This window comes from Haliotis cracherodii, unplaced genomic scaffold (assembly GCF_022045235.1).
Source record: "Haliotis cracherodii isolate W230 unplaced genomic scaffold, xgHalCrac1.p SCAF_12, whole genome shotgun sequence".
Lineage (NCBI taxonomy): Eukaryota > Metazoa > Mollusca > Gastropoda > Lepetellida > Haliotidae > Haliotis > Haliotis cracherodii.
In genome coordinates this window covers 44,919,999-44,945,806 of record NW_027266267.1, presented here as the reverse complement: position 1 = coordinate 44,945,806, position 25,808 = coordinate 44,919,999, and the positions used below count along the sequence as shown (strand labels likewise).

The following is a 25,808-nucleotide window of genomic DNA, read 5'->3' as shown; positions in this document are numbered from 1 at the left end:
GGTTTTGGCATGGTTGGGTAGCCAGGCCAAGAGGTGAAATCATTCGTTCGTCAAGCGGTTCCCCACAATGATACAATAAGTGATTGCTGGTTGTAGTATGTGTATTTCCCACGTGATACCGGATATACACTCACTCTTGTTATTATTTTGTCTGTGGCATCAGGATCAAAGGCACATTGAAAACCCAGACCCGCATAATCCATCAGACTATGGACGGAAAAGAGAACATTTGGTTCTCAAATGCAACAAGGGAATGCAATTGGAAACGACATCAACAACATGGTTTGTAAAATAAAGGATAATACCAACACCACCTCATGCAACTGCAATCACTCAAATCATTTAAGTCAATGTAACGAGTTCAAGTGGAATGTCTGCATTTTGTCTGTGTTTCTCGAAGAAGAGAAAGAAATCTGCCAAAACCATGCATCAGGTCTATGCATCAATTTTTGACTTGACCCTAAATCATTGAACACATGTCAATTTGTCTTTTGTACTGGCTTCCAATGGTCAAGGGGGCACGGGTGGCCCAGTCGTCTGAGGCGCCGCGATTCGCTGTGCAGAGTTGCGTCCCTTGGGCACGCCAGAAACCTATGATTGTGGGGTCGAATCCCGGTTCGCCCCAATTATGTTTCTAGGTTTGTCAGGACCATACCCGTGCTCGTGGGTTTCACCGAAGTGGTAAACGTCTGAGACCTGCATCACTTCGGGCTTTCCTCCCACATTAAGCTGACACGACGTGATATAACTGGAATACTGTTAAAAGCGGCGTAAAACCCAACTCACTCACTCACACTCCATTAGTCAACTTTCCCATATATTTCCAGCAATTTTCCAGCAGCTCAAGTCTTTGGAGTCAACATTCACAACTTTTGAGCTGGAATCTACGAAATTTGCAAAAGCTGTTTCAACAGGGTTACAACACCCGAGATTTCAGTTAAGCTGTCAATACGTTTAATGGTATACATGTAAAGTGAGTGAGTGAGTGAGGTGTGGTTAACGCCGCTTTTAACAGTATTCCAGTCATGGCGTGTCTGCTTAATGTGGGAGGAAAGCCCGAAGTGATGCAGGTCTCAGACGTTTACCATTTTAAGTGAAACCAACTAGCACGGGTATGGTCCTGACAAACCTAAAAACATAATAGGGACGAACCGGGATTCGAACCCACAATCATGGGTTTCTGGCGTGCCCCAGGGATGCAACTCTGCACATCGAATTGTGGCGCCTTAGACGACTGGGCCACCCGTGCCCCCGGTATACATGTAAAGGATTTTTCCAAATTAATGCATCACTTAAAAATGATGCCTGGTGAAATTGACTTGGACCATTCTGTGTTTTTGTCAAGGGAATAGTTCACTTGTCTTCGCATGTGCTTGTTTCATGTACCTCCAATGGAGTAGGATGGGGTATCGTCACTATTTTACATTGAACACATGCTTATTGTATAGTCGGAAGTTTGTCGTTTCTCTTCTATAAAATAATGTATTGTTGTGAAATATATATTCTGTATACTTTGTATTGAGATCTACAAAACGTTTTAACTGCTAATACGTCACATCTGTATCTGTTATAGCCGTGTCAAATTTACAAAGGGTATGCTATCTCAGCCGGTTATGTCCTATAAAACTCACAAGGGCGTGGCATAAACTGTGATGAGACGTTTAAATTCTTATCGTATCCTTGATAACTAATAATAGAAAGTAATGTAACATTCACACATTCTACGTTTCAAATCCCATGAAATAGATAGGATAGTTTCGAGCTTTGAACATGAGAAAATTTACAAGCGTAAAATATGCCGTTTTGATAAGCGTGTTAAATGTATTTTAATGTCAGCATGTCATTTTATGTCACTGCGACACGACCCTGTATCTTATCTTTTTAATTTTAAAGTTAATTTTGTTAGCATACATTTGAGTTTTTTTATATATGAATCACCACGCAAAGCAATATTTCATGGTAAGTTAAATTCGCTTTTTTTTTAGCAAATGCGGAGATATGTTTCTGTATGTACGCCTACCACAGCTGCTGAGTTATGTTAACGCAGCATTTGTATAACATGTTTGACAGTGATTTATAAACACATGCTGATAACATGGTTGACAGTGATTTATAAACACATGCTTATAACATGTTTGACAGTGATTTATAAACACATGCTTATAACATGTTTGACAGTGATTTATAAACACATGCTTATAATATGTTTGACAGTGATTTATAAACACATGCTTATAATATGTTTGACAGTGATTTATAAACACATGCTTATAATATGTTTGACAGTGATTTATAAACACATGCTTATAACATGTTTGACAGTGATTTATAAACACATGCTTATAACATGTTTGACAGTGATTTATAAACACATGCTTATAACATGGTTGGAATCGAACACAATGGACTCTGATTTCTGATTTTCATAAATGTACATCACTATTTTGCTCCCTTACGCTGGAAAATGATTGATACTTGACCAGGGAACAACAATCATGCTTATGGAATGATGCTGTAACGAAGGACTTCGACAATGAATGTTGTCATGATGCTTTGTTAAATTTGTGATGATCTGATTCTCAATACTACAATGTTTGCATTATTACTATGATATAAAAGTGAGAATTCATATGCACTCTCCCTGTCAAACATATTTTGGTTGAAAGTCCAGCGATCCTGTCCCCACTTGATGTTATTACTGTTGTATGTTAATTAAACACTGTCATCGTTTTATGTGAATTGGCTTTTTAATTGTACGAACTTCAATGAAGCTGTCATACATGTACTTCATTTTTCAAGAAAATTATCAGAAATGAAAATACCTCTTTTATTAAAATATAATTTATATAAAAACTTTGCAGCAGTCTTTAATCAAGTTGGGCCCAGGCAAAAAGAGGAGTATATATTTGATAATATGAGCAGCGATAGCATGGCACAGTACGACCCTCATGACATGTCATGTGTTGTTATCTTTGTTTAATATCCCGATGATGTACATAATGATGTATTTTTAAAACAAGTGGAAACAAACCTTGGCTGGCACAGATTGTTGCAGAAAGGGTAGAGGGAACCTCTTTTTGTGTCTGACACACACTTCCTTATCTTTCACTTTGTCTACGCTTATCAAAAATATATTTACTAAATACCAGAAAGCTGTCAGGTGCTGCCATCACGTGTAGATTACAACCTTGAATAAAAGTCCATGTTCTTGAACAGACGTATCCATATTTCACTGCAGAATGTTACTACTGGTTCTGTGCACCTTGTTGCTGTGGGAGGAGGCCTTCTCTGACACAACTGTGACAATCTACAACGAGTGGCTCGCCCAGGATGGACGTGTCCATTATGAACCCCAAAGATGGAACAAACATAATGGGCTCACCGGAAAGGCCCTAATTGCTAATTGTAAATCCATCGGAACAGCTCCCGGACGTTGGGTGAACAGAGACCTGAGAGCAGATCTCTTTGCAAATGTACGTATGAAGTAAAAAGAATCTTCCATGCAGAAAGATTTTAGGAAATGAAATAGTTCATATATGATTTCATTATCCTAGTTTGACTACCGTATCCATGCTTTAATGGGTTTTTTGTTGCAAGGGGTCGTATAGCAACATGCACAGCAAAAACGTAACATAGTTGGTTTTCGTATAATGGCATTGGACGGAACACGACTACAAATTCATTAAAATTGATTAATTGGTGAGCGTCCAGAAAGTGTCCGGAAAAAACATCGAAGTTTTCAATTGGAAAATATATGGAAAAACAATGCTTTTTCCTCTGCCTTTAGCAAATGTTACGAGTCGTAACTGCCTATTACATTGCGCCAGCCCCCTGACGTACATGATGTCGACGGCTGTCTTTAGGAAGTAGCAAGTTTCCTATTTCTGACTGCCATTGCAAGCTGTTCTCTAATATCTGTCCCGCGCGGTACAGCAAGATTTGCTGGCGAGTTTTAGGATTTGTAACCTGTTACTGGAATTCAAACATGCGTCGATAAATTAAACTAAATCACAATTCCATGTTTATTGATACACATATCCCTCTGCTATGCACATGTAATTCTATCAGACAATCGGTTGTCTATTATTTGGTTACAACAGTAAATGAAAGTAAATCTTATGAAATATGAGATGTTGCTTACAGCGATTTGAATGGACTATTATTAGTTCAGTACTTTAGGTACTTACACTCAACATTGTTTTTGTTATTGTTTGTCATTGCAATTATCTGTCCTCAAGATCGAATATCCCAACCACTCTCTGGAGACTCCTGCCCACTCTCTACCCCCTCACGTCACATTGGTCAATGGTTCGAGACCTTAAAGTGTGGAACTAAAAAACACAAATTTCAGTGGACAGTAGAACCACACATAGGGCGTCATCTACTTTCTCATACAGTGCAGTTCGCTTGAACTTTATGCACAGCTTTACGTACCAGTGCATCTATTATCTATTATCGCCCATAGCGCAGTTTGAAAAGTGTTATCAAAACATCTTTCTGCATCAGTGCATTATGTAATTTTACGTTTACCAGATACGAATAGAGTTTCTACGTTTAGATCCATAACACACTATTCATCCACAACAAACAGAGACCACACAACAATTTAAGAACACTTTTGCTGGTATTTATTGCTAACATATTGACCTATATCCCATGAAGCTCCGATGAATTTCACATGGCACATAAATCGATCTAAATACAGTTGATACATTGTGGTACATTTTCAAGCACAACCTGGGTTTTCACATTGACTTAACACTTATTTCCCTCCCATTTGAAGTCGAGTTATAAGTGTGGTAAATAATTAATGTTTCTTGCTTTTTGGTAAGCCTAGTGTTTGGTGTTACTAAACAAGAGTGGGACTCTACTCAGGAGTGAAGTTTCTTTTAGAAATCTCCCATAACTATTTGTTGTTTTAGATCAGTTGGTCTACTCCCTGTAACTTAACTAACTGTTGCCTATCCAGAACTGGTTCCTCAAGAGTCAAACTATGAGAATGCTCAGTACTCTCCATCGAAAATGTAGACAGGTCAGGAGATCGATCCATTAAGGTGCCTGGCAAACCTTAGCCGGAATCATTATCAGAAGGACTTTGCTTTGTAAGAACACATGAAGGAAAAATACCTGGAATTTCTTTTTCAAGATCTTCAGTACTTTCCGAAGTGCTGGACTCAAGACAAACAATAGAATCAGCCAAACATCTTTAACCTGCCAAATCATTCCCAATAAGTAAGTCTACACCTTTAACAGGTAGAGTTTCTACAACCTCGACCTTGACCAACAAAACCGAAACATCAAATGGAGATTCCCCAGAAAGTGGCAAAATACCATCCAAAATCAGAGTTTGAAGTCAACCAGTATCCCTAAAAACGGTAATTGGTTTAACACGGTGAATGCTGGTTTTTCTGACGCACATTTTCCCAAGATTTGAAAAGTGAAGGTTGTGTGAGAAATGCGCTCACTCAGCACTGAATCTCCCTCAGGCTATAACATTATGCAGAGATGTAGACTATTAACTTTCCTATCTTATGGTGTAAATGTAACTGCAAATCTGCAAAAACTGGTTTAGAAAAAAGACACTGCCAAATGTTGTCTGAGAATTTATCCTGTTGAAAAACAGCAAATGTTTCTGCTTTTTATGGTACACGTTAAAAGTACTGTGCAACAATGTTTTGTATATGTAGCAGCTTTTTTTAAACTCTGAGTGAACACAATCCTCCCTGTAAACTGCACCTGAGGTGCTATTGTTGTGTACAGTATATATCTGCTATTCTAAAACAGAGATTTCCCCGATGTTGATTGCCCTGACATGACCATCGTTATCATTATCCGTGCTACTGATTAGAAACACTAAACAAACCATCTTCGCTTTATATTCCTACATGTGCATGTATATGACGTAATGAATGATTACATGAAGAGAATGTGACTTGGATGAGTGCCAGAAGTAACACCACGCTACCTACAGGCAATCTGTTGCGGTCCTATTTGTTCAGTTTGAATCAGCGTTTAACACTGACACCATGCTGTGATAATGCATAATTTGCTTGCTGACTTCATAGTAGTTAGATCAACAGTTAAAGTGAAGTTTGTGAAAATAACAACATGTATCAATCGAACGTCTATTGTTTGCTGATTGGTTTGTTATAGTTTAGAGGGAGGACTACTTGCATTGATGTCATCATGCATTTTAGGCCGGGGGTTGACACTTGCATTAATTTGGTGACTCCTTAATTTCATAATTCAAAGTATTTATGAAGAACATTTCATGCAGAACCAACAGCTTGGTGGAATATGATATTCATGCTCGTTAAATAAAACACCTTTGATTTATATTATAGAAGCCACAAAATAATCGTAACGCATGCTCACATGAAGAGAATGTGACTGGGACGAGTGCCTGAAGAGACACCACGACCTTGAGGCGGTCTGTGAAAATGAATGAATGTTGCGGTCCTTTATTTCAGTTTGTAACTGCATCAGCGAGTGAGTATTTCCGGGGGTCTTACAATCAGTTACCGTTTGCACATGTGTTGACGCTTAACATCTACACAAAGTCACTTGAGGCGTTAGAGTAATGTGTTCCTCACTATTTTAACATATAGTACACACACAATAGATCTCACGAACAGCATCTGACATGACTCTGGACTTTTATCTATTTACTGTTTAAAGCGCCACAATAAGGTTAATGTTTGCAAACTGTACAGGTTGTGAGCTAGCCTAATGATTTTAGAGGAACAAACAACTACATTTAAATTGAAAAGGAGCCACAGTGAGATGGGAGATTCAGGAAAATCTGGAGTTGCTTCTTAATTCAGAACTAAAGTCATCACAGTTAGGGCTTGTAGGAAAATAATATGTTACAGGAACTGTGAGACAGACAGGTCCCGAAAACGTATCTTCTCAGGAACGTTATTATCTTGTCTTCGTTCTGGCAAACTGCTCAAACAAATAGAGCTCTGTGTACATCATTTTCGCATCCGTTTAAAGCTGAGAACATAGAAGTAACGGTAAACGATGATGCGTGATTGACATTTAAGGGAGGAGCTTCATAGCATCGTTCTCTCGTAGTCAATTCAGATGTCAAATAACGGCGTTATTTGGATGGAAGACCGATGGAAACAAAGCGTCCAAAAAACGTCGTTGTTTCGTTCAAAGACAACATACGGATAAAAACGAAAGCCTTCTTGTTTGATGTGATACCTTGAAATGGGAATGAGGCGGTTGTAGTGTGTGAGCTATTGCATTTATATATACTCACGGTACAGATCAGATTACATTATTTAATGTGTTCCTTTACTGCAAATGTTGGTTTCAATTCCAGTAGATCTCAGGGTGCCACTTCGTAGCATATTGGTTTATAAACAAAAAGCTTAGCCCCAAACCATGTCAACCTTGACCAGTTCAGTCTATGCCTGCCATAACTGATGCGCTGTATAGAGGGGCATAAATGTTGGTGGAATATATAGTGTACTTCTCAATGGTCATTTCAGTGTAAATGTTTGTTTTGACAATGCTGGCCTGGATATTTTTTGTTGATTTACTCCAAACATGGATGTCATGCAAAAAATAACATTCATTCTTTCATAGAGAAAACTGGCAAATCCATATTACTTTTTCTTATTTTATTCAGTGGCCTCAAAACCCTCAACACCATGGTTACCCAGACCCTGCCTATCTCCAGGACAAAGCACTCCAGAGAAGGACATTTGATTCGTATATGTTTCAACTGAATGGCTATGGGAGTGCCATCGACGACATGGTCTGGGAAATGAAAGGTTTTATAAGTCATTTAATTGGTTTAAATAGTATATAAAAAGAGGAGCATAAATTTTGAAAGCTAACTGAAGACCAAGCATATGCTTAACATGATTCGCATTGTCTGTTGCTCCAAAATTCTCTGAGTTCAGTCCTTTAGCCTTTAATTGATGCTCCGTTGGCTAGAATCCAGTTTAGCTGCTAATATTTCTGTCTGAAGAATACCCAAGATCAATTATTTCACCAAACGTCGTAAATGTGTACAACTTCAGCTTTCCAGACAGACTCATTTACGCATGAAGTAGGTTAACAGTAGATGAATATGTTTGAGTTACATTTGTTATGACTGTATATGTTGTTCTTTATAGGTTTGAGCTGGCCGAAGTGGATGAATAAGTCTGATCACCAAGGTACATTCCCAAACAACGTTGACGCTGCAGCGGAGTTTGTGTCACTTATGGTTCAGAGTGCCAAGGACTACATAGGAGGACGTATTCCCCGTGTATTTGAAGTCATCAATGAACCTGATTGGTACCCAAATGTAATTGACTCACAAACGAATATAAACTACCACAAGGCAGTTGCTGATAAGCTGAAATCAAGATTTGGAATGAAAGTTGCCGGACCAACGTATACCAGTATGTTCTTGGAACAAGCAGACGAAAATAACTTCAGCAACTGGAAGATAATTGCCAAGTTTCTGGACATGTCTCTTGATCACTTGGACTTTTTCTCTTTCCACTCCTACAACCGTCTGCATATAACAGGTCAAAGTCACACCTACTCGGGCATCAACGAAGCTCATCTGGTTGCTTCCCTTGACATGGTGGAAAATTACTCTCATCAAAAGAAAGGAAAAAATGTTCAGTTAGTTAACACTGAATTTGGATTAGGTTTACTTAATCTTGGCGTTAGCCCCGACTTTGAAAATGGAATGACAGACTTTGAAACCATTTATCAACAAAACGGCTTCATGTTTACCTTTCTTTCTCTGAGAGAGTTTATTGACAGAGTTACAGCGTATCTCCTCTCAAATGAGCAATACCCGGGTCATACTTCCCTTCGGAATTCCATATTTACCAAGGATGGTCATCCTCTTCCAGCGGCCAAATTCTACATATTTTGGAAAAACTTTATTAATGATCATAAATTTCTCAGAGTCTCAAGTCAATACAATGGACAGGAGAGAATAGTTGCACCACTTGCCCTTGCAAACCCTAACACCAAAGAGATGGTGGTCCTTCTTCACAACTATGGCAGTAACATTGAGAAAGTACAACTCGACTTCCCCAACAATTGGATCAACCCTTCTACAGGTGAAGAAACATGTGTTGTGTTCGAAAACGGTAATCCAGCTATTCATTCCGGTAACCATTTCGACAGATCTAAGCTTCATGGTGCCGTCAGTCTCCCTGGATCTTCAACCTGCTTCTTCAAGTTTAAAACCAACTACAACTTTGCCGGAATACACACGGACAACCAGATCACATACTATGGCAAGGACATGGTCATCCCCATCAGCAACGGACATGCGCAGACAACCATCAGTCTACCCGGCTCTGGCTACCATACATCTTATCTTAGAGTGGGAGTGAGCCGAGACAAGAATGCTAATGCAAAACCTCGTGGGGTTGTGTTCAATGGCCACGCATTGTCTACAAGCTACATGCTGTTTGATGCTGAGAAGACTGTGGGGAAAACAAAATGGAACGTGTGGCAGTTCTTAGTCCCTCACTCACAGGTCAAAACAACAAACACCGTCAGCATGACCTTTGATGGAAATGGTGGCCACGTGACATCCGTCGCACTCGTTGCTGGAAAACTTCAGTAAATAAAATTCCCTCAAAGAATAGTTTGTTTGTTTTGATTCATATTCTACACGAGGAATGATGTGCCAAGAGAAGGTGGCATGTTGGTTGGTTGGTTGGTTGGTTTGTTGTTTAACGCCGCACTCAGCAATATTCCAGCTATATGTCGGCGGTCTGTAAATAATCGAGTCTGGACCAGACAATCAAGTGATTGATATCATGAGCATCGATCCACGGAATTGGGATCGTTGACATGTATCAACCAAGTCAGCGAGCCTGACCACCCGATCCCGTTAGTCGCATTTTACGACAAGCATAGTCACCTTTTACGGCAAGCATGAGTTGCTGAAGACCTATTCTACCCCGGAATCTTCACGGGTCGAAGGTGGCATGTGATTAGGGGATACAGATATGTATTTCTCTGAGGCACAATACAAATTGAAAGATGCCATATACTCAAGCTACCACGAATAGAAATAAATGGTTATTGTTATCGAGGTGATGAACCAGTCAAATACATTTTCTATCTCAATCCGATAAATATGCAAATGAGGTTACCTCGCACGAACTTCTTTTACAAAACCTCTTTACATCGATGCGGTGTTTGCTTGCCCAAAACGTGCTATCGGTCATCAGATCATTTGATAGCGGTTTCCCGATGTGTGAGTGATTATGTTTGTTTGTTTGTTTTAAACGCTGCACTCAGCAATATTCTATATAACGGCGGTCTGTAAATAATCGAGTCTTGACCAGACAATCCAGTGATTTATATCATGAGCATCGATCCACGCAATTGGGATCGATGACATGCATCAACCAAGTCAGCGAGCCTGACCACCCGATCCCGTTAGTCGCCTTTTACGACAAGCATAGTCACCTTTTACGACAAGCATGGGTTGCTGAAAACCTATTCTACCCCGAAATCTTCACGGGTCGAGTGATCATGTGTACAAACCTGACTTTAATTCCGTTGGCATTATACCATAAATGAGGCAGTCCACTAAGACGAAGTGAATATCAATATGTCTTAAAATTCAATCAATTTCAACTTTTAATTTCATGATAAAGGGATTATGAGAGATTCATGTCTTTCCATATTGTAAGTATCACATATCAGGAATACACACATTGTAATACGTTCACATAGCCCATTCTTTTGCACTCAACACATGAGAAGTACAAGACGAAACTTTACAGCTGATAACCTCTATATGTGGATTGGCGGTGGTGCAGTTGCTAGTGCCACTGTCATTGGATCCAGAACAATATCTTCCCGATTACCCGATAACAGTTCCATATTTACAGCTGATAACCTCTATATGTGGATTGGCGGTGGTGCAGTTGCTAGTGCCACTGTCATTGGATCCAGAACAATATCTTCCCGATTACCCGATAACAGTTCCATATTTACAGCTGATAACCTCTATATGTGGATTGATGGTGGTGCAGTTGCTAGTGCCACTGTCATTGGATCCAGAACAATATCTTCCCAATTACCCGATAATAGTTTCATATTTACAGCTGATAACCTCTATATGTGGATTGATGGTGGTGCAGTCGCTAGTGCCACTGTAATTGGATACAGAACAATATCTTCCCGATTACCCGATAACAGTTCCATATTTACAGCTGAAGCACATGCCATTTTTACAGCACTAAAATATATCAGTCATCAATCTAAACATAAACAATTCATTATTTTTTCTGATTCACTTTCGTGCCTTCAGGCGATTAACAATATGTCTTTGAAACATCCACTTTTAATCCAAATTCTTGAATTATTTCATGATCTTGCTACTGGCCAATATGACATCGTCTTTTGTTGGTTACCAAGCCATGTTGGTATCACTGGTAACACAATGGCCGATGCTGCTGCTAAAGCAGCACTCACCAAATCTGTGACACCACTTCTCATACCCTACACTGATTATAAACCTGCAATTAGATCTTACATTCGTGATCTGATGCAAAAGAAGTGGGACACCCAAGTAGGTATCAATAAATTACATTTACATCAAATTAAACCAAATATCGGTTACACCTACTTGGGCTGTCAGTCCAGATTTGAAGAGGTCATTATGGGACGATGTATTGGCCATTCAAGATATACAAATGAATACTTATTAAAAGGTGAGGATCCTCCGTTTTGTGTCCCTTGTGATGAAAGAATCACGGTCAAGCATGTCCTGCTTGACTGCATTGATGTTTTCATCACAAGGGTTAAATATTTCAGTGTTAAAATAATTAAGGACCTTTTTAATGATGTTAATTCTCGTTTAATATTATGTTTTTTTAAAGATATCGAACTTCTTCATAAATTTCGATGTGTTTAATGTATTATTTTACATATTGGTAGTGCTAATTAATAACTTAGATTGTTAGTGGCTATACCCTCGAAGGGGGTTAAAGTAGTGTAAAATTAGTGTCCCCCTAAGAGAGTATGTAAGTCCCACATCATTCAAAGTATTGTTATGCATGCCAGAATTTTAAAACGTAGGATTTTTGTCATTTTATTATAAGGCTTAACTGGTAAATTATCGCCAGTGACTGAAGGGCTGATATGAATCTTGCCAGGATCCATGCAGGAAGCAGAGGTACTGTAAGTCCCCATGGTCCCTGGTATGGTGATCTCCATTTAGTTACTGACGATCTCTAGCCCATTTTTATATTGTGTTGTTCCTTACTACTTAATGCTTTTAAATGTTCCGCAACTAGTTTTAAATCTAGTTATCATACAGTCCTTCGATGACAGATTTGTATAAAGTTTAAATATATGTATATTTCATGTATAACTTCTCGTCACGATATGGCTGAAATATTGCCGATGTGACGTAAAGCATTAACTCACTCACTCACTCACTCCCTATATGTTGATTAGTTTAGTCTCACTTGGTCTTGAGACAATAAATCAACAGTTTAAACAGGTGTTAGTTTAACATATTTTTTTCATTCCAAATTTATCGTCTCTTCGATTATCTAGTGTTTTGTGTGGGATATGATGAATACCTTTCTCCCAAAAGAACAACTCTGATACATAAGAGAGATATGTTGCATTGATTACTATGTTAATTGATTTTGAAAAAATACCCACAAATTCAATATGGCTTGAAGAAGGTACATTTAATCTTATTCGGATTCTGCACCGGCTTTTAACAGTCACTGCCAGAGTGAATATTGTGTTTTTGTAACACAAAGTGTTTCAACATGTATGAAACTGCCATGAGTAAATTATCAACAAAACGTTTGATGGGACAATGTTGTAATTCATGGTTTTGAGTTCTTTCATGGAGAAACACAGAATGACCCCAATCAACTGGTCAGAGAATGAAATATCATTCAACAAGATAAATGTGCAGTTCATCAGTTGCTCGTGATTAAGCTGGAAATACCTTCCCAAAGACCATACCACCTCTATTAATGAATACAACGAGCTTAAGATTCAAACCTGAATGGAAAGTGTGTTTTATTTGACAGCTTCTGAATAAGAGGGATAGTAGACTATTGGAAAGTTAAAGCCATCACTCTTGTCATACAAGATCGTTTTGTCACTGAATCGTTATGCGTAGATCTAAATATTAAAGAGATGACTGGTCTCCTTTACATGTAGTTCAGGTGGGTAAATCAGGGGAAGGGATTCGTCTATTAAATGCTTATTGAACGATATCAGATCATCGATATACCTGGAGTTTAAGTTAAACTTCTTGGCTGCATGACCTTGTGATGACTTTGCCAATCCCAGCAGAAATTCTGATTCATATGCATAAAGAAACAGATCAGCAAGAAGGGGTGCGCAATTGGTGCCCATGGGGATGCTTACCTCTTGCTTAAATGTCTTACCTCAACATTTTACATTGGTGGTATGAATGAGGAAGTCCAGCATTTCAAAATTCAGCATTTTCTCAGTAAAGTTCAAATGACATTTGCTTTCACTTTTTACTAATTGACCCTAACATGAGGATATTCATGTAACTATACCTATGGTCACCACGTTTAGCCAGCAAAAGCCACATGGCTCAAGACATAACGTTTGTCCTTAATTTTCTCAAATGAGACAATGGTGTACAAAGTTAAAAAGTCAAATGTTTAGACACAGTTCAACCTGGTTCTTTTATGAGATTGTTAACAGTCAAGCAAATCATATAATTGTTTGAAATTCCACATGGTATTAGTTCACTTGTCTACCATGCTTGTCATAAGAGGCGACTCGCGGGATCGTGTAGTCAAGCTCGTTAATGAATTACCCTATTTCAGTGTATGATACTATAATATATTCATGTGAACAGTGTCACATATTTTGCTAAGACGCGTCTGTGGCTCGGGGCAAAAGTGAATTACGCACTCGTCAACAGAGTATTCTTGTTTTACACGGCAATACAATCTAAGTTTACAACCTCTCCTGTCAGATGGACCTGCGGGTTTTGTAATTGCATCGTTATATCATATTTTGGACATTTTTTGTCGCACCCAAATATCACTTTCTAGCATGGTTCTTGTGCAGTATTTTCACAGGGACCGAGTCATGACAACCATTGTTAAGAAGGATCAATAATTCCAAAAGCTGATTTATGGCCATGACATTGTTATAATGCTGAGCAATGATTCTAACGGTATTACATTGTTTCTGTTGGGATTCGGTATATGTCCATTGCATTGTGTTTGGATAGTGATTAGTTGTCAGGAATGTAGTACTTTTTAATGTAGGCAGTTTTGAGGAAGTAACTATATTCATATGCTAGCGTCATGTGCACGGGCGTTTCCTTTCGTATTTCTTAACACATGTCAGTACATCACGACCAGCGTTCGTGTGAAGATCACTCATCACCCAAGATTCCCTGCCTAGACTTTTTCTCAGAAGCTTGACATTTTAAACATTTGACTTACATCTGTAACAGTGCAAGGTCAGTTTATAAGGAACAATGAACTATTTTTACCACCCCATACAAGCATAATTTCCAAGGGACTCCTAACCCGGAACAATAAACGCTCAAATGTGTAAATAGCTATGCAGTGTAAAATTCGCACCGAACAGCCCAGCATAGGAATGTGCCAGACTCTGATTGACAGTAAAATGAACAATAGCAAAACGTTTTCGTTTTCAAGCTGCCTGACGTGTAAATGGTGCAGAAAGAGCAGAGGAGACGTCTGTCGAGACTGACACGCCTTTGCCTTATCATGGACTTTGTCTACTCTTATCTCAAATATGTTTCACATATTACCTGGCAGCTGTCACATACTGCATTCATGTGTAGATTACAACCATGAATATACCATTTAAAAGACCACGTTTTTGAACAGAAAAATCCTAGTTTCACTGAAGAATGTTTCTACTCGTCCTGTACACCTTGTTGCTCTGGGGAGCGGCGTACTCTGACACAACCGTCACAATCTACAACGAGTGGCTCTCCCAGGGTGGACGTGTCCATTACGAACCTCAAAGATGGAACAAACATAATGCTCTCGACAAAAGGACACTTATTCCTAATTGTAAATCTATCGGAACGGCTCCCGGGCGTTGGGTGAACAGAGACCTGAGAGAGAATCTCTTTGCAAATGTATGTATGAAGGAAAATACATCTTCTATTCAGAAAAAAAGAGTTTAGGAAATGAAATGATTCATGTATAATTTCAATGTCCCAGTACTCTTGAAGATCCGGGGTAGAAAAAGTCATCAGCAACCCATGCTTGATTTAAAAGGCAACTATGCTTGTCGTAAGAGTCAACAAATGGGATCGGTTGGTCAGCCTCGCTGACTTGGTTGATGCATGTCATCGCATCCCACTTGTGTGGATCATTGTTAAGAGGGGCAAACAATCTCAGATGAGGCATGTATCACTGCATGATTATAGACCCATGAACAGTAAGTGTGGTCAGTAAACTCATCAAATATTTTACAATGACACGCAACTCTATATTTATCCCGTGATGGCGTATAGAGTCAGTGTGTAGAACATATCGTATATTTCGCTATTGTCATTTGAGAGGACACATATACGTTGAAACACCAATGGTGAAACTCAGGACTATGGGTTAGGTGAGGGAAAATATATTCTTGCACACATTCATATGATCAACATATGATCCAGTTGTTCTGTCTCTGAGAAAATTGACAAATACCTACTTTATATTATTTTTTTATTCAGTGGCCTCAAAACCCTAGTCACCATGGTTACCCAGACCCCACCTATCTTCAGGACCATGCACTGCAGAGAAGGACATGGGGTTCCTACATGTTTCAACTGACTGGCTATGGGAGTGTCGTCGACGACATGGTCTGGGAAATGAAAGGTTTATGTTTCATTTAATAGGTTTAATAAGTATATTAAAAGAGGAACATAGTTTTGGAAAGATAACTGAATACAAAGCAGATGCGGTACATGTGTTGCAGTGCCTAAGGCAGTCCAGTCTTTAGTCTGTAATTACTGTTTCATTGGTCGTTGATTAGAATCACGTTTAGCTGTACTAATATTTTATTTTATTTCGGCAGAATACCCATGGTCTATTTATTCACCAGAAATGTAATTGTCTGCAGCTTCCCCTATCCGCACGTACTCAATTACCTAGAAAACCATTTGACATGGAATGAACATGTTTGATGTACAGTTTTTCTCATTACATAATGTATTGTATATTTAGGTTTGAGTTGGCCCAACTGGATGAATAAGTCTAATCATCAAGGTGGATTCCCCAACAACGTTGACGCTGCGTCAGAACTTGTGTCGCTGATGGTGCAGAGTGCCAAGAGTTACATAGGAGGACGCCTTCCCTACATATTTGAAGTCATCAATGAACCTGATTGGGCCGAAAAGATTATTGACCCACAAACAAATGTAGATTACCAAAGGGCCGTCGCTGATAAGCTGAAATCAAGATTTGGAATGAAAGTTGCAGGCCCATCGTACACCAGTTTTGCCTTACGACAAGCAGATGAAAATGACTTCAGCTACTGGAAGAGGACTGCTAAGTTCCTGGACATGTCTCTTGATCACTTGGACTTTTTCTCTTTCCATTCCTACAACTATCTGCATATACCAGGCAGAAATCACACCAACTTTAGTAATTATACCTACTATGGTATCAACGAAGCTCGTCTGGTTGCTTCTCTTGATATGGTGGAGAATTACTCTCATCAAAAGAAAGGAAAAGGTGTTCAGTTAGTTAACACTGAATTTGGATTAGGTTTACTTAATCTTGGCGTTAGTCCCAACTTTGAAAATGGAATAACAGACTTCCAGACCATTTATCAACTTAACGGCTTCATGTTTACTTTTCTTACTCTAAGAGAGTTTATAGACAGAGTTACAGCATATCTCCTCGCAAATGAACAATACCCAGGTCATACTTCCCTTCGAAATTCCTTGTTCACAACGGACGGTCGTCCCCTTTCAGCGGCCAAATTCTACACCTTTTGGCATAACTTTAATTCTAATCAAACGTTTCTGCGAGTCTCAAGTCAGTACAATGGGCAGGAGAGAAAAGTTGCACCACTTGCCCTTGCAAACCCTCACACCAAAGAGATGGTAGTTCTTCTCCACAACTATGGCAGTAAATTTGAGAATGTGAAACTTGACTTTAACAACAGCTGGATCAACCCTTCTACTGGTAAAGAAACATGCATTCTGTTCGAAAATGGTAATCCAGCTGTTCATCTCAATTACCCTTTCAACATGTCTGAGCATAATGGAACCGTTGGTCTCCCGGGATCTTCAACCTGCTTCTACAAGTTTAAAACCAACTACAACTTTGCTGGAATACGCACTGACAACCAGAACACATACTATGGCAAGGACATGGTGATCCCTATCAGCAACGGACATGCGCAGACAACCATCAGTCTACCCGGCTCTGGCTATCATACAGCTCATCTTAGAGTAGGAGTTAGCCGAGACAAGAACGCCAATGCAAAACCCCAGGAAGTTGTGTTCAATGGCCAGGCAGTGTCTGCAAGCTACATGCTGTTTGATGCTATGAAGATTCTTGGGAAAACAAAATGGAACGTGTGGGAGTACATGGTCCCCGAATCACTGGTCCACCCAACAAACAATGTCAACATGACATTTGATGGAGACGGAGGTACTGTGACGTCCGTCGCACTAGTTGTTGGAACACTTCAGTAGATAAAATTATCTTGAAGTATTTTTTGTTTCTTTTGATTTAAATCCTACACAAAGCAAATTATTCAAAGAGGTTCACATGCTATTTAAGAAATAAGGTTCGCGCTACCCCTATTTGTCGTGTAATAACTAATAGCTTTGCCCTGAGCTATAATAATTAAAGCAAGAAGTGCTTTTAAATTATAATAGTTTAAGGAAAAAATACAATTAATTACACTTCACACTGGGGTAGAGCAAACTATTTGTTTTCTAAGATGTCAATTTTTTAGACTAACCTTGTGTTTTAATGGAGATGGTACAATTAAATTGGTGCCGTAAATTGAAAATCCTCGAAACAAGGCTGAGTGAAGAGCTGTTCCACCTAAATGCTTCCCTTACGTTAAGGGACGAAGTACGTTTTAAACATAATAGAACACCACTCAAGTGGGTACTTTATGGCTAAGTGACATTTAATAATCCAGAGTGTGATTATCCATAACCCCACGCAGCAATAAGAAATATATACTTCAGTTTAATCACATGGCGTGAAATATTTGACAAATGCATTATGGCGTTTTGAGACTCCACTTCGCATGATGTACGGTATGGTATACTGATATCTGATCTTATTAACGCATTGGAACAATTGTGTACGTTTAATGCAGAAAGCATACTGAAATATTCCCTCCTACATGTTTGTCATGTACTGCGAACGAAATATATATTTATCCACATTTTGTATACAAGTGCTACCTTCATCTTGAAAGTAGCTACTTCCGTATATATGTTACCTAAATGTTTGATGTTTGTATGCTTGTACCTTCCGTACCATATCTTCCACACTAGGAAACATTGTTTTCAACCGAATTTGAAAGACTACTACAACAGATACAATCTGTCGGACAACAGAAATAATACATCCATGTTTCAAAGTGACTACCGTCACGACGTCAGTCTATTCAAGATTCCCAGATAAGCAGTGTGTTCTGAATTCATGGATCTAATTGCTAACAATATTGCTAGGCTTCCAAGAAACTAAAACTGATATAGTGATTGATATCCATATTGAGTGAGTGAGTGAGGGTTGTCATGTCTATCTCCAACATAGGAGCAGCGCTTTAAGAAGACCAGGAGGTGTCGGTTTTGCAATAAAAGAAAAATATGCTAAATATGCCAACCCCATTGAGGAAATGTGTGAGTATATTCTCTGGGTTAAAATTTCCAAGGAGCTATTTAATACTGAGCAAGTCCCGTATGTTGGAGTAGTATATATTCCACCCGAAAACTAAATACTTAAACGAAGAAGAATACTATAAACTTGAACAATCCATATAACACACTCTATCCTTAAGTGATTATGTTGTATTGATGGGCGATTTTAGCGCTAAAACTAGTAACTTGTGTGACTATTGTACCATAGAGAAATACATACTTGAGGAGTTGGACATAGACATAAGTGATTTGAGATCTGAAGTCGAACCTGAAGCCGTACTCGATGATCTTTTTCTTCCAAGGGTTAGGTCGTCAAAAGATACATCACGAGTTGATACTTCAGGTGCAAAATTGAAAGAACTATGCAAGAATCAGAACTTATTTATCTTGCCAGACAAGAGTGTAAACGATTACGTAATCTCATCGACTTCGTCTTCCTTTATTAAAAGATTTGAAATTAAAAGTTACTACTCATTGTTGTCTGATGTACGTTGACCAGTAAGATTTTCTCTTGATCATTCAAAGTCAAAACCCCGTTACAAAAACAGTGAAAAATAAGTCGGACTGTGAACCTAAGCCCAAAAGATTTGAGATTACTAAAAGCCAGACATATTTTGATAATTTGTCCTGTCAAATTAGCAAAGTAATCGCGTTTGGGAGTCCCTGACCCAAGCACTATGAATGATATAGCTAAGGAAATCGTACATGTACTTGTCGACGCTGCACGTGCAACATTCGGGGTGACACCTTGTTACCAGCGTGATGCGGACGCTCCCACTAAGAGGAAGTAAAAACCTTGGTTCGTTAACGAATGTAAAAAACAAAGGAACTACTTCCGTAAGGCTAAAATAAACTTAAGAAAACTAACACTACTGACAATAGAAAGTTTTTCCCAGAGCATTTGAAGTCATATACGAAATGGCTAGACAAACACATCAAGAAACATAGAAACTGTTTATATAATTTAATCAGAGCCCATCGAAAACATAGTCCACATGAATTCTGGAAGGCTCTGAACAAAAATAAGAGTAAGGTAAATAACACTGAGCCTGAAATTGAACACATTTTATGAATTCTATAAAGATATAAATAAAGACATGAATACAGACACAACTATTGATGAAGAATATCCAAATACTACTAGGCACGATCATGAAATGCACAATAGTGATATCACAATAGAAAAAATACACAAAGCTGTCACAATGCTGTGTTCACTACCGGAAACATACGAGAAGCCTGCATTTGAAATGAAGTTAACCCACTAGATCCGAACTCTTACAGACCAATCACAATTTTGAGTTGCTTGTGGAAACTTGTTACGAGTATATTAAATACACGATTGTCATCTTTCACTGATAACAAAAACACCATGTCTCCCGCACAAGCTGGATTTAGCTGGAACACTACTCAACAGTAGACAACATGTCTATCATAAATATGTTAATGCAGAGCCTTAAGCATAGCAAACAAAAGTTGTATTATGTTTTTATAGATTTTACCAAGGCTTTACACAAAAGTGTGGAGAATAGGTCTTTGACACAAACTGTTGAAAAGTGGCGTTAGAGGTAAATTTCTCATCCTAATTAAAAACTTGTACAGCAGTTTTAAATCGTGTGCTGTTGTAAACAATGAAATATCAGCTTTTTTCCAAGCCTTTCCGGATCTAGACAAGGAGACAATTTATCCCCATTACTATTTCCATTGAACATAAATGACCTCGAGCAATCTCTATTGAAACATAATCATCACGGTGTTAATGTTGATTATAATCTTGGTGATGAGGCAAACCTATTATTACAATTGTGCTAATTGTACTGTATGCTGATGATACAGTCTTATTTAGTAGATGCCCTGCAGGAAATGAAAACTAAACGTTAACATTTCAACAACAAAATTATTTTATTTGACAGTGGCCCTGCTAAACGAAGTAAACTCCAGTTTATGTTTGGTCGAAAACACCTCGAGATAGTAGATAGCTATATGTTAACCTTGGCATAACATTCCATAGAAATCGAAGAATGATAAGCACAATCAAATCTATTGCCTCTTATGCTAAGAAAGCTATGTTCTGCCTCCAGAAGAGAGCAAGAAATATTAATTTACCACTCGATTGCCTTATCTTGGCTTTCGATTCTATGGTATCACGTATCTTGTTATATGGTTCAAAAATATGAGGATACGAACATTTACAAATTATTGAGCGTGTTCATTTAACAGTTTTAAAATTTGCTTCTGGATGAAGACTGGATGGTTCAGTGATGAGTCGCGGTTCATGCTGTATCACCATGATGGTAAGATGCATGTCTACAGATGGAGAAATGAACGCTACACTTGACACTGTATTCATGAAGTCGACCGATACGGCGGTGGAAGTGTCATGATGTGGGCAGGCATATCCGTGAATGGTAGGGCAGATCTGGTGCACGTGCAGGGAAATTTAACTGCTGTACGCTACCTTGATGAAATCCTGAGACCACATACTGCACGTGTTGCCATGGATTCTCTTACCCACAACAATGTTACTGTGCTGCCATTGCCCTCCAAATCGCCTGATCTAAACCCCACTGAACATTCGTGGGATCTGCTAGACAGACGTGTACGACGCTTCAACAGCTGAACCATGCATTGCAGGATGAGTGGAGAAGGATTCAACAACTCCCATAATACAATCCCAATGCTGGGCAAATCCTCTTTAAGAATAGGGAATTGGTTGGTTTCTTGTTTAACGCTGCATGCAGCAATATCTCAGCTATATGACGGTGGTCTGTAAATAATCAGGTCTGGACCAGACAATCCAGTGATTAATATCATGAGCATCGATCCACACAATTGGGATCGATGAAATGCATCAGCCAAGTCAGCAACCCTGCCCAGCCCATCCCGTTAGTTGCCTTTTACGACAAGCATAGTCATGATGTCGATTGCTGGATTGTCTGGTTCAGACTTGATTATTTACCGACTGCTATCATATAGCTGGAACATTGCTGAGTGCGGCGTTAAACAACAAACAAACAAACATGAAGACACGACAAGCCTTTTGTTTGACGTATACATTTTGCTGAAAGAGCAGAAGGGAACTCTGTTTAGCCTTACATACCTTACCTTATCATTCACTGTGTCTATTCTGACGTCAATTATGTTTTTAGATTACCTGGCAACTGACAAGTGTTGCTTTCACATGTAGATTACAACCTTGAATAAAACATTTAAAAGCCCATGTTGGTGAACAGAAAAAGCATAATTTCATTGCAGAATGCTACTACTGGTTGTGTGCACCATGTTGCTGTTGGGAGCGGTGTTCCCGGACACAACAATCACCATCTACAACGAGTGGCTCTCTCAGGGTGGACGGGTCCATTATGAAGTTGAAAGATGGAACAAACACAATGGGTTCACCCACTCGAACTTAATTCAAAAGTGTAAATCTATCGGAACGGCTGCCGGGCGTTGGATTCACGTAGACCTGAGCAATAATCTGTTTGCAAATGTAAGTTTGTCATAAAACAGATTTGGCATACAGAAAACATTTTGATTTGAATTTAAAGTCTTCGTTTGTTTAAACGAACCAATGAGTTTATGGGTATTTTGTAATGAGCCCTATACCCCTTCCTAACTTAAAAAAGGGAATCAGACTGTGAGAGCTAGGTTCTAATGTATTATCGCGCTCACCGTTGCTCATACTTTCAAATACTGGTTTCTCATGTCCAGCTTAAAGTATCAAATGTTTTCCATTGGGGGTGCTGGTTTGGAGGGGTGTGTGTGGGGTGTGGGGTGTGGGGTGGGGTGGGGTGTGTGTGTGGGTGTGTGTGTGTGTGGAAGCAACATTTCTGGGACATTTTAGATTGTTTGATAGAATGACGGCCAAATCCAAACCATATTTTTTTATGTTATTCAGTGGCATCAAAGCCCTAGTCGCCATGGTTACCCAGACCCTGCCTATCTCCAGGATCATTCACTCCAGTCAAAGACATGGGCGTCGTATATGATACAGCTAAATAGCTACGGGAGTGTCATTGACAACATGGTCTGGGAATTGAAAGGTTCCATAAATCGGATTTATAAATACACATTAAGAGGAATATATATTTTGAATCAACACTAAAAGCAGTTACGGAACGGTCGTTCTGGTGTCTGACACTCCACAGCTCATTGCGTTGAGTCCTTTAAACAGTAATTACAGTTCCATTGGTCATTGGTCCGAATAACATTTTGCCTCAGATATCACTATCAACACAATATCAATGATTTCCTATTTTACCCAAAGTTGTAAATGTCTACAACTTGAAATAGCCACACACACACACTCAGTTTCGTATAACACAGTTCAACACAGGGTGAATTTATATGACTCAAATGTTTCTTACGTTACTTCTTTACAGATCTGACGTGGCCCGACTGGATGGCTAAGTCTAATCATCAAGGAACATTCCCGAACAACCTTGATGCTGCATCAGAATTTGTGTCGCTGATGGTGCAGAGTGCCAAGGACTACACAGGAGGACGCATTCCCCACATATTTGAAGTCATCAATGAACCTGATTGGGTGGAGAAGATTATTGACCCACAAACGAATATAGACTTCCACAAGGTCGTCGCCCAAAAGCTCAAATCAAGATTTGGAATGAAAGTTGCCGGACCTACGTACACCAGTATGGCCTTAAGAAAATCTGACGAAAATGACTTCAGCTACTGGAAGAGAACTGCAAAGTTTATGGACATGTCTCTTGATCACTTGGACTTTTTCTCTTTCCACTCCTACAACTACCTGCGTGTATCGGGTGGAAGTCACACCTTCTTTGGCATCAACGAAGCGCGCCTGGTTGCTTCAATTGACATGGTGGAGAATTACTCTCATCTCAAGAAAGGAAAAAATGTTCCATTAATAATCAGTGAATTTGGAAGAGGCAACGTGTTTGGAGTTCCCTCCAATTTTACAAATGGAATGACAGACTTTGAAACCATTTATCAGCCAAACGGCTTCATGTTTACTTTCCTTAACTTGAGAGAGTTTATAGAAAGAGCTATCGTGTTTCTACTCTCAAATAATGATAAAAACCTTCGAAGTTCCTTGTTTACCAAAGATGGTCATCCGCTTCAAATGACCAAATTCTTCACGTTTTGGCAAAACTTTATTTATGATCAAAAGTTTCTCCGAGTTTCAAATCAATACAGTGGACAAGAAAGAATGGTTGCACCACTTGCCCTGGCAAATCCTCACACCAAAGAGATGGTAGTTCTTCTACACAACTATGGCAGTAAATGGCAGAATGTAAAACTTGACTTCCACAGCAGCTGGATCAACCCTTCTACGGGTGATGAAACATGTATCCTGTTCGAACATGGTAATCCAGCTCTTCATCCCAATAAGCATTTCAACATGTCTAAGCCTTTTGGCACTGTTGGTCTCCCTGGGTCATCCACCTGTTTCTACAAGTTTAAAACCAACTACAACTTTCCCAGACTACGCACAACCAACCAGAATACATACTATGGCAAGGACATGGTCATCCCCATCAGCAACGGACATGCACAGACCACCATCCATCTACCCAGCTCTGGCTATCATACATCTCATCTTAGAGTAGGTGTTAGCCGAGACAAGAACGCCAATGCAAAGCCCCACAAAGTTGTGTTCAATGGCCAGACGCTATCTTCAAGCTACATGTTGTTTGATGCTATGAAGGTTGAGGGGACAACAAAATGGAACGTGTGGGAGTTCATGGTCCCTGAATCACAGGTCAAAACAACAAACACCGTCAGCATGACCTTTGATGGAAATGGTGGCCACGTGACATCAGTTGCACTCGTTGTTGGAAAACTTCAGTAGATAAAATTCTCTTTAAGAATATTTTGTTTCTTTTGATTCAAATCCCATATGCCGAATAATATTCCAAGAGTGGGTCTTATTTAAGAAATATAGTATGTTCTGCTCACAAGTGTTGAGAAATGAAGTACAATTTTACTCTGAAGTATTATAGTTAGCGAACGAAGACGCTTGCGTGCGAGTGATTTGATGTTATTATACTTCAGTGCAAAACTATACTTCATTACATGACGCATGAAACTCTTTTACTTTACTGAGATGCGGAATGTTTTTGGTTTGGTTTGGTTTCTTGTTTAACGCCGCACTCAGCAATATTCCAGCTATATGACGGCCTTCTGCAAATAATCGAGTCTGGACCAGACAATCCAGTGATTGATATCATGAGCATCGATCCACGCAATTTGGATCGATGACATGCATCAACAAAGTCAGCGATCCTGACCACCCGATCACGTTAGTCGCCTTTTACGACAAGCATACTCACCTTTTACAGCAAACATGGGTTGCTGAAGACCTATTCTACTCCGGAATCTTCACGGGTGGACAGATTTAGGACAACCTATGTTTCGTATGAAGATTCTATTCCAAAAGCAATTTACTGAGATGCCGAATGTAAGATTAACCTTGTGTTTTGCTAGAGATGGTTTAAAATTAAATCTGTAATATGCTGTGCAGTAAATTGAAAATCCTTGAACGGGCCTACGTGACCGCCCATTCCACCCAAGTGCCTAAAGCCTAACGCTAAGAGTGAGTGAGTGAGTGAGTATGGTTTTACGCTGCTTTTAGCAATATTCCAGCAATATCACGGCGGGGGTCACCAGAAATGGGCTTCACACAATGTACCCATGTCGGGAATCGAACCCGGGTCTTCGGCGTGACGAGCGAACGCTTTAACCGACCCAACCGCCCCCCTAACGCTAAGAGACAGTTTGAACATACTATAAGAGCACAAAGACTGTGTGTCCCAAATGCCGTCTGGGACAACTTTGTGGCCGTCTGGGACAACTTTGTGGCTGCTGTGGCTCGGCCACAGTGGTTTAAATATGTTTGGGAAAACCCTCTGTCATGACAGATGGTTGACATCATCTTGCCATATTTCCCTCCAGG

At 39.3% G+C, this 25,808-nt stretch overlaps 3 protein-coding genes across 3 annotated transcripts; all 3 read left to right on the top strand.

Annotated features, from left to right (window-relative positions):
• The first annotated feature begins 3,214 nt into the window (after positions 1 to 3,214).
• LOC139458456 (beta-porphyranase A-like) lies at positions 3,215 to 9,614 on the top strand. The gene is made up of 3 exons (XM_071239897.1): positions 3,215 to 3,473; positions 7,640 to 7,784; positions 8,133 to 9,614. The coding sequence occupies exons 1-3, from the start codon at positions 3,240 to 3,242 to the stop codon at positions 9,593 to 9,595; spliced, it is 1,842 nt and encodes a 613-aa protein (XP_071095998.1). The 5' UTR covers positions 3,215 to 3,239; the 3' UTR covers positions 9,596 to 9,614.
• A 5,213-nt stretch (positions 9,615 to 14,827) lies between these two features.
• LOC139457933 (beta-porphyranase A-like) lies at positions 14,828 to 17,705 on the top strand. Its single transcript, XM_071239275.1, has 3 exons — positions 14,828 to 15,124; positions 15,713 to 15,857; positions 16,206 to 17,705. The coding sequence occupies exons 1-3, from the start codon at positions 14,891 to 14,893 to the stop codon at positions 17,684 to 17,686; spliced, it is 1,860 nt and encodes a 619-aa protein (XP_071095376.1). The 5' UTR covers positions 14,828 to 14,890; the 3' UTR covers positions 17,687 to 17,705.
• A 4,422-nt stretch (positions 17,706 to 22,127) lies between these two features.
• On the top strand, positions 22,128 to 24,704 carry LOC139457932 (funoran endo-beta-hydrolase-like). The gene is made up of 3 exons (XM_071239274.1): positions 22,128 to 22,364; positions 22,773 to 22,917; positions 23,257 to 24,704. The coding sequence occupies exons 1-3, from the start codon at positions 22,131 to 22,133 to the stop codon at positions 24,702 to 24,704; spliced, it is 1,827 nt and encodes a 608-aa protein (XP_071095375.1). The 5' UTR covers positions 22,128 to 22,130.
• Positions 24,705 to 25,808: the final 1,104 nt, after the last annotated feature.

Coding starts and splice junctions, on each gene's coding strand:
- LOC139458456 (XM_071239897.1), top strand. CDS start 3,240: ATGTTACTACTGGTTCTGTGCACCTTGTTGCTGTGGGAGGAGGCCTTC. Junction 3,474..7,639: donor GAGCAGATCTCTTTGCAAAT/GTACGTATGAAG, acceptor TATTTTATTCAG/TGGCCTCAAAACCCTCAACA. Junction 7,785..8,132: donor CATGGTCTGGGAAATGAAAG/GTTTTATAAGTC, acceptor TGTTCTTTATAG/GTTTGAGCTGGCCGAAGTGG.
- LOC139457933 (XM_071239275.1), top strand. CDS start 14,891: ATGTTTCTACTCGTCCTGTACACCTTGTTGCTCTGGGGAGCGGCGTAC. Junction 15,125..15,712: donor GAGAGAATCTCTTTGCAAAT/GTATGTATGAAG, acceptor TTTTTTATTCAG/TGGCCTCAAAACCCTAGTCA. Junction 15,858..16,205: donor CATGGTCTGGGAAATGAAAG/GTTTATGTTTCA, acceptor TTGTATATTTAG/GTTTGAGTTGGCCCAACTGG.
- LOC139457932 (XM_071239274.1), top strand. CDS start 22,131: ATGCTACTACTGGTTGTGTGCACCATGTTGCTGTTGGGAGCGGTGTTC. Junction 22,365..22,772: donor GCAATAATCTGTTTGCAAAT/GTAAGTTTGTCA, acceptor TATGTTATTCAG/TGGCATCAAAGCCCTAGTCG. Junction 22,918..23,256: donor CATGGTCTGGGAATTGAAAG/GTTCCATAAATC, acceptor ACTTCTTTACAG/ATCTGACGTGGCCCGACTGG.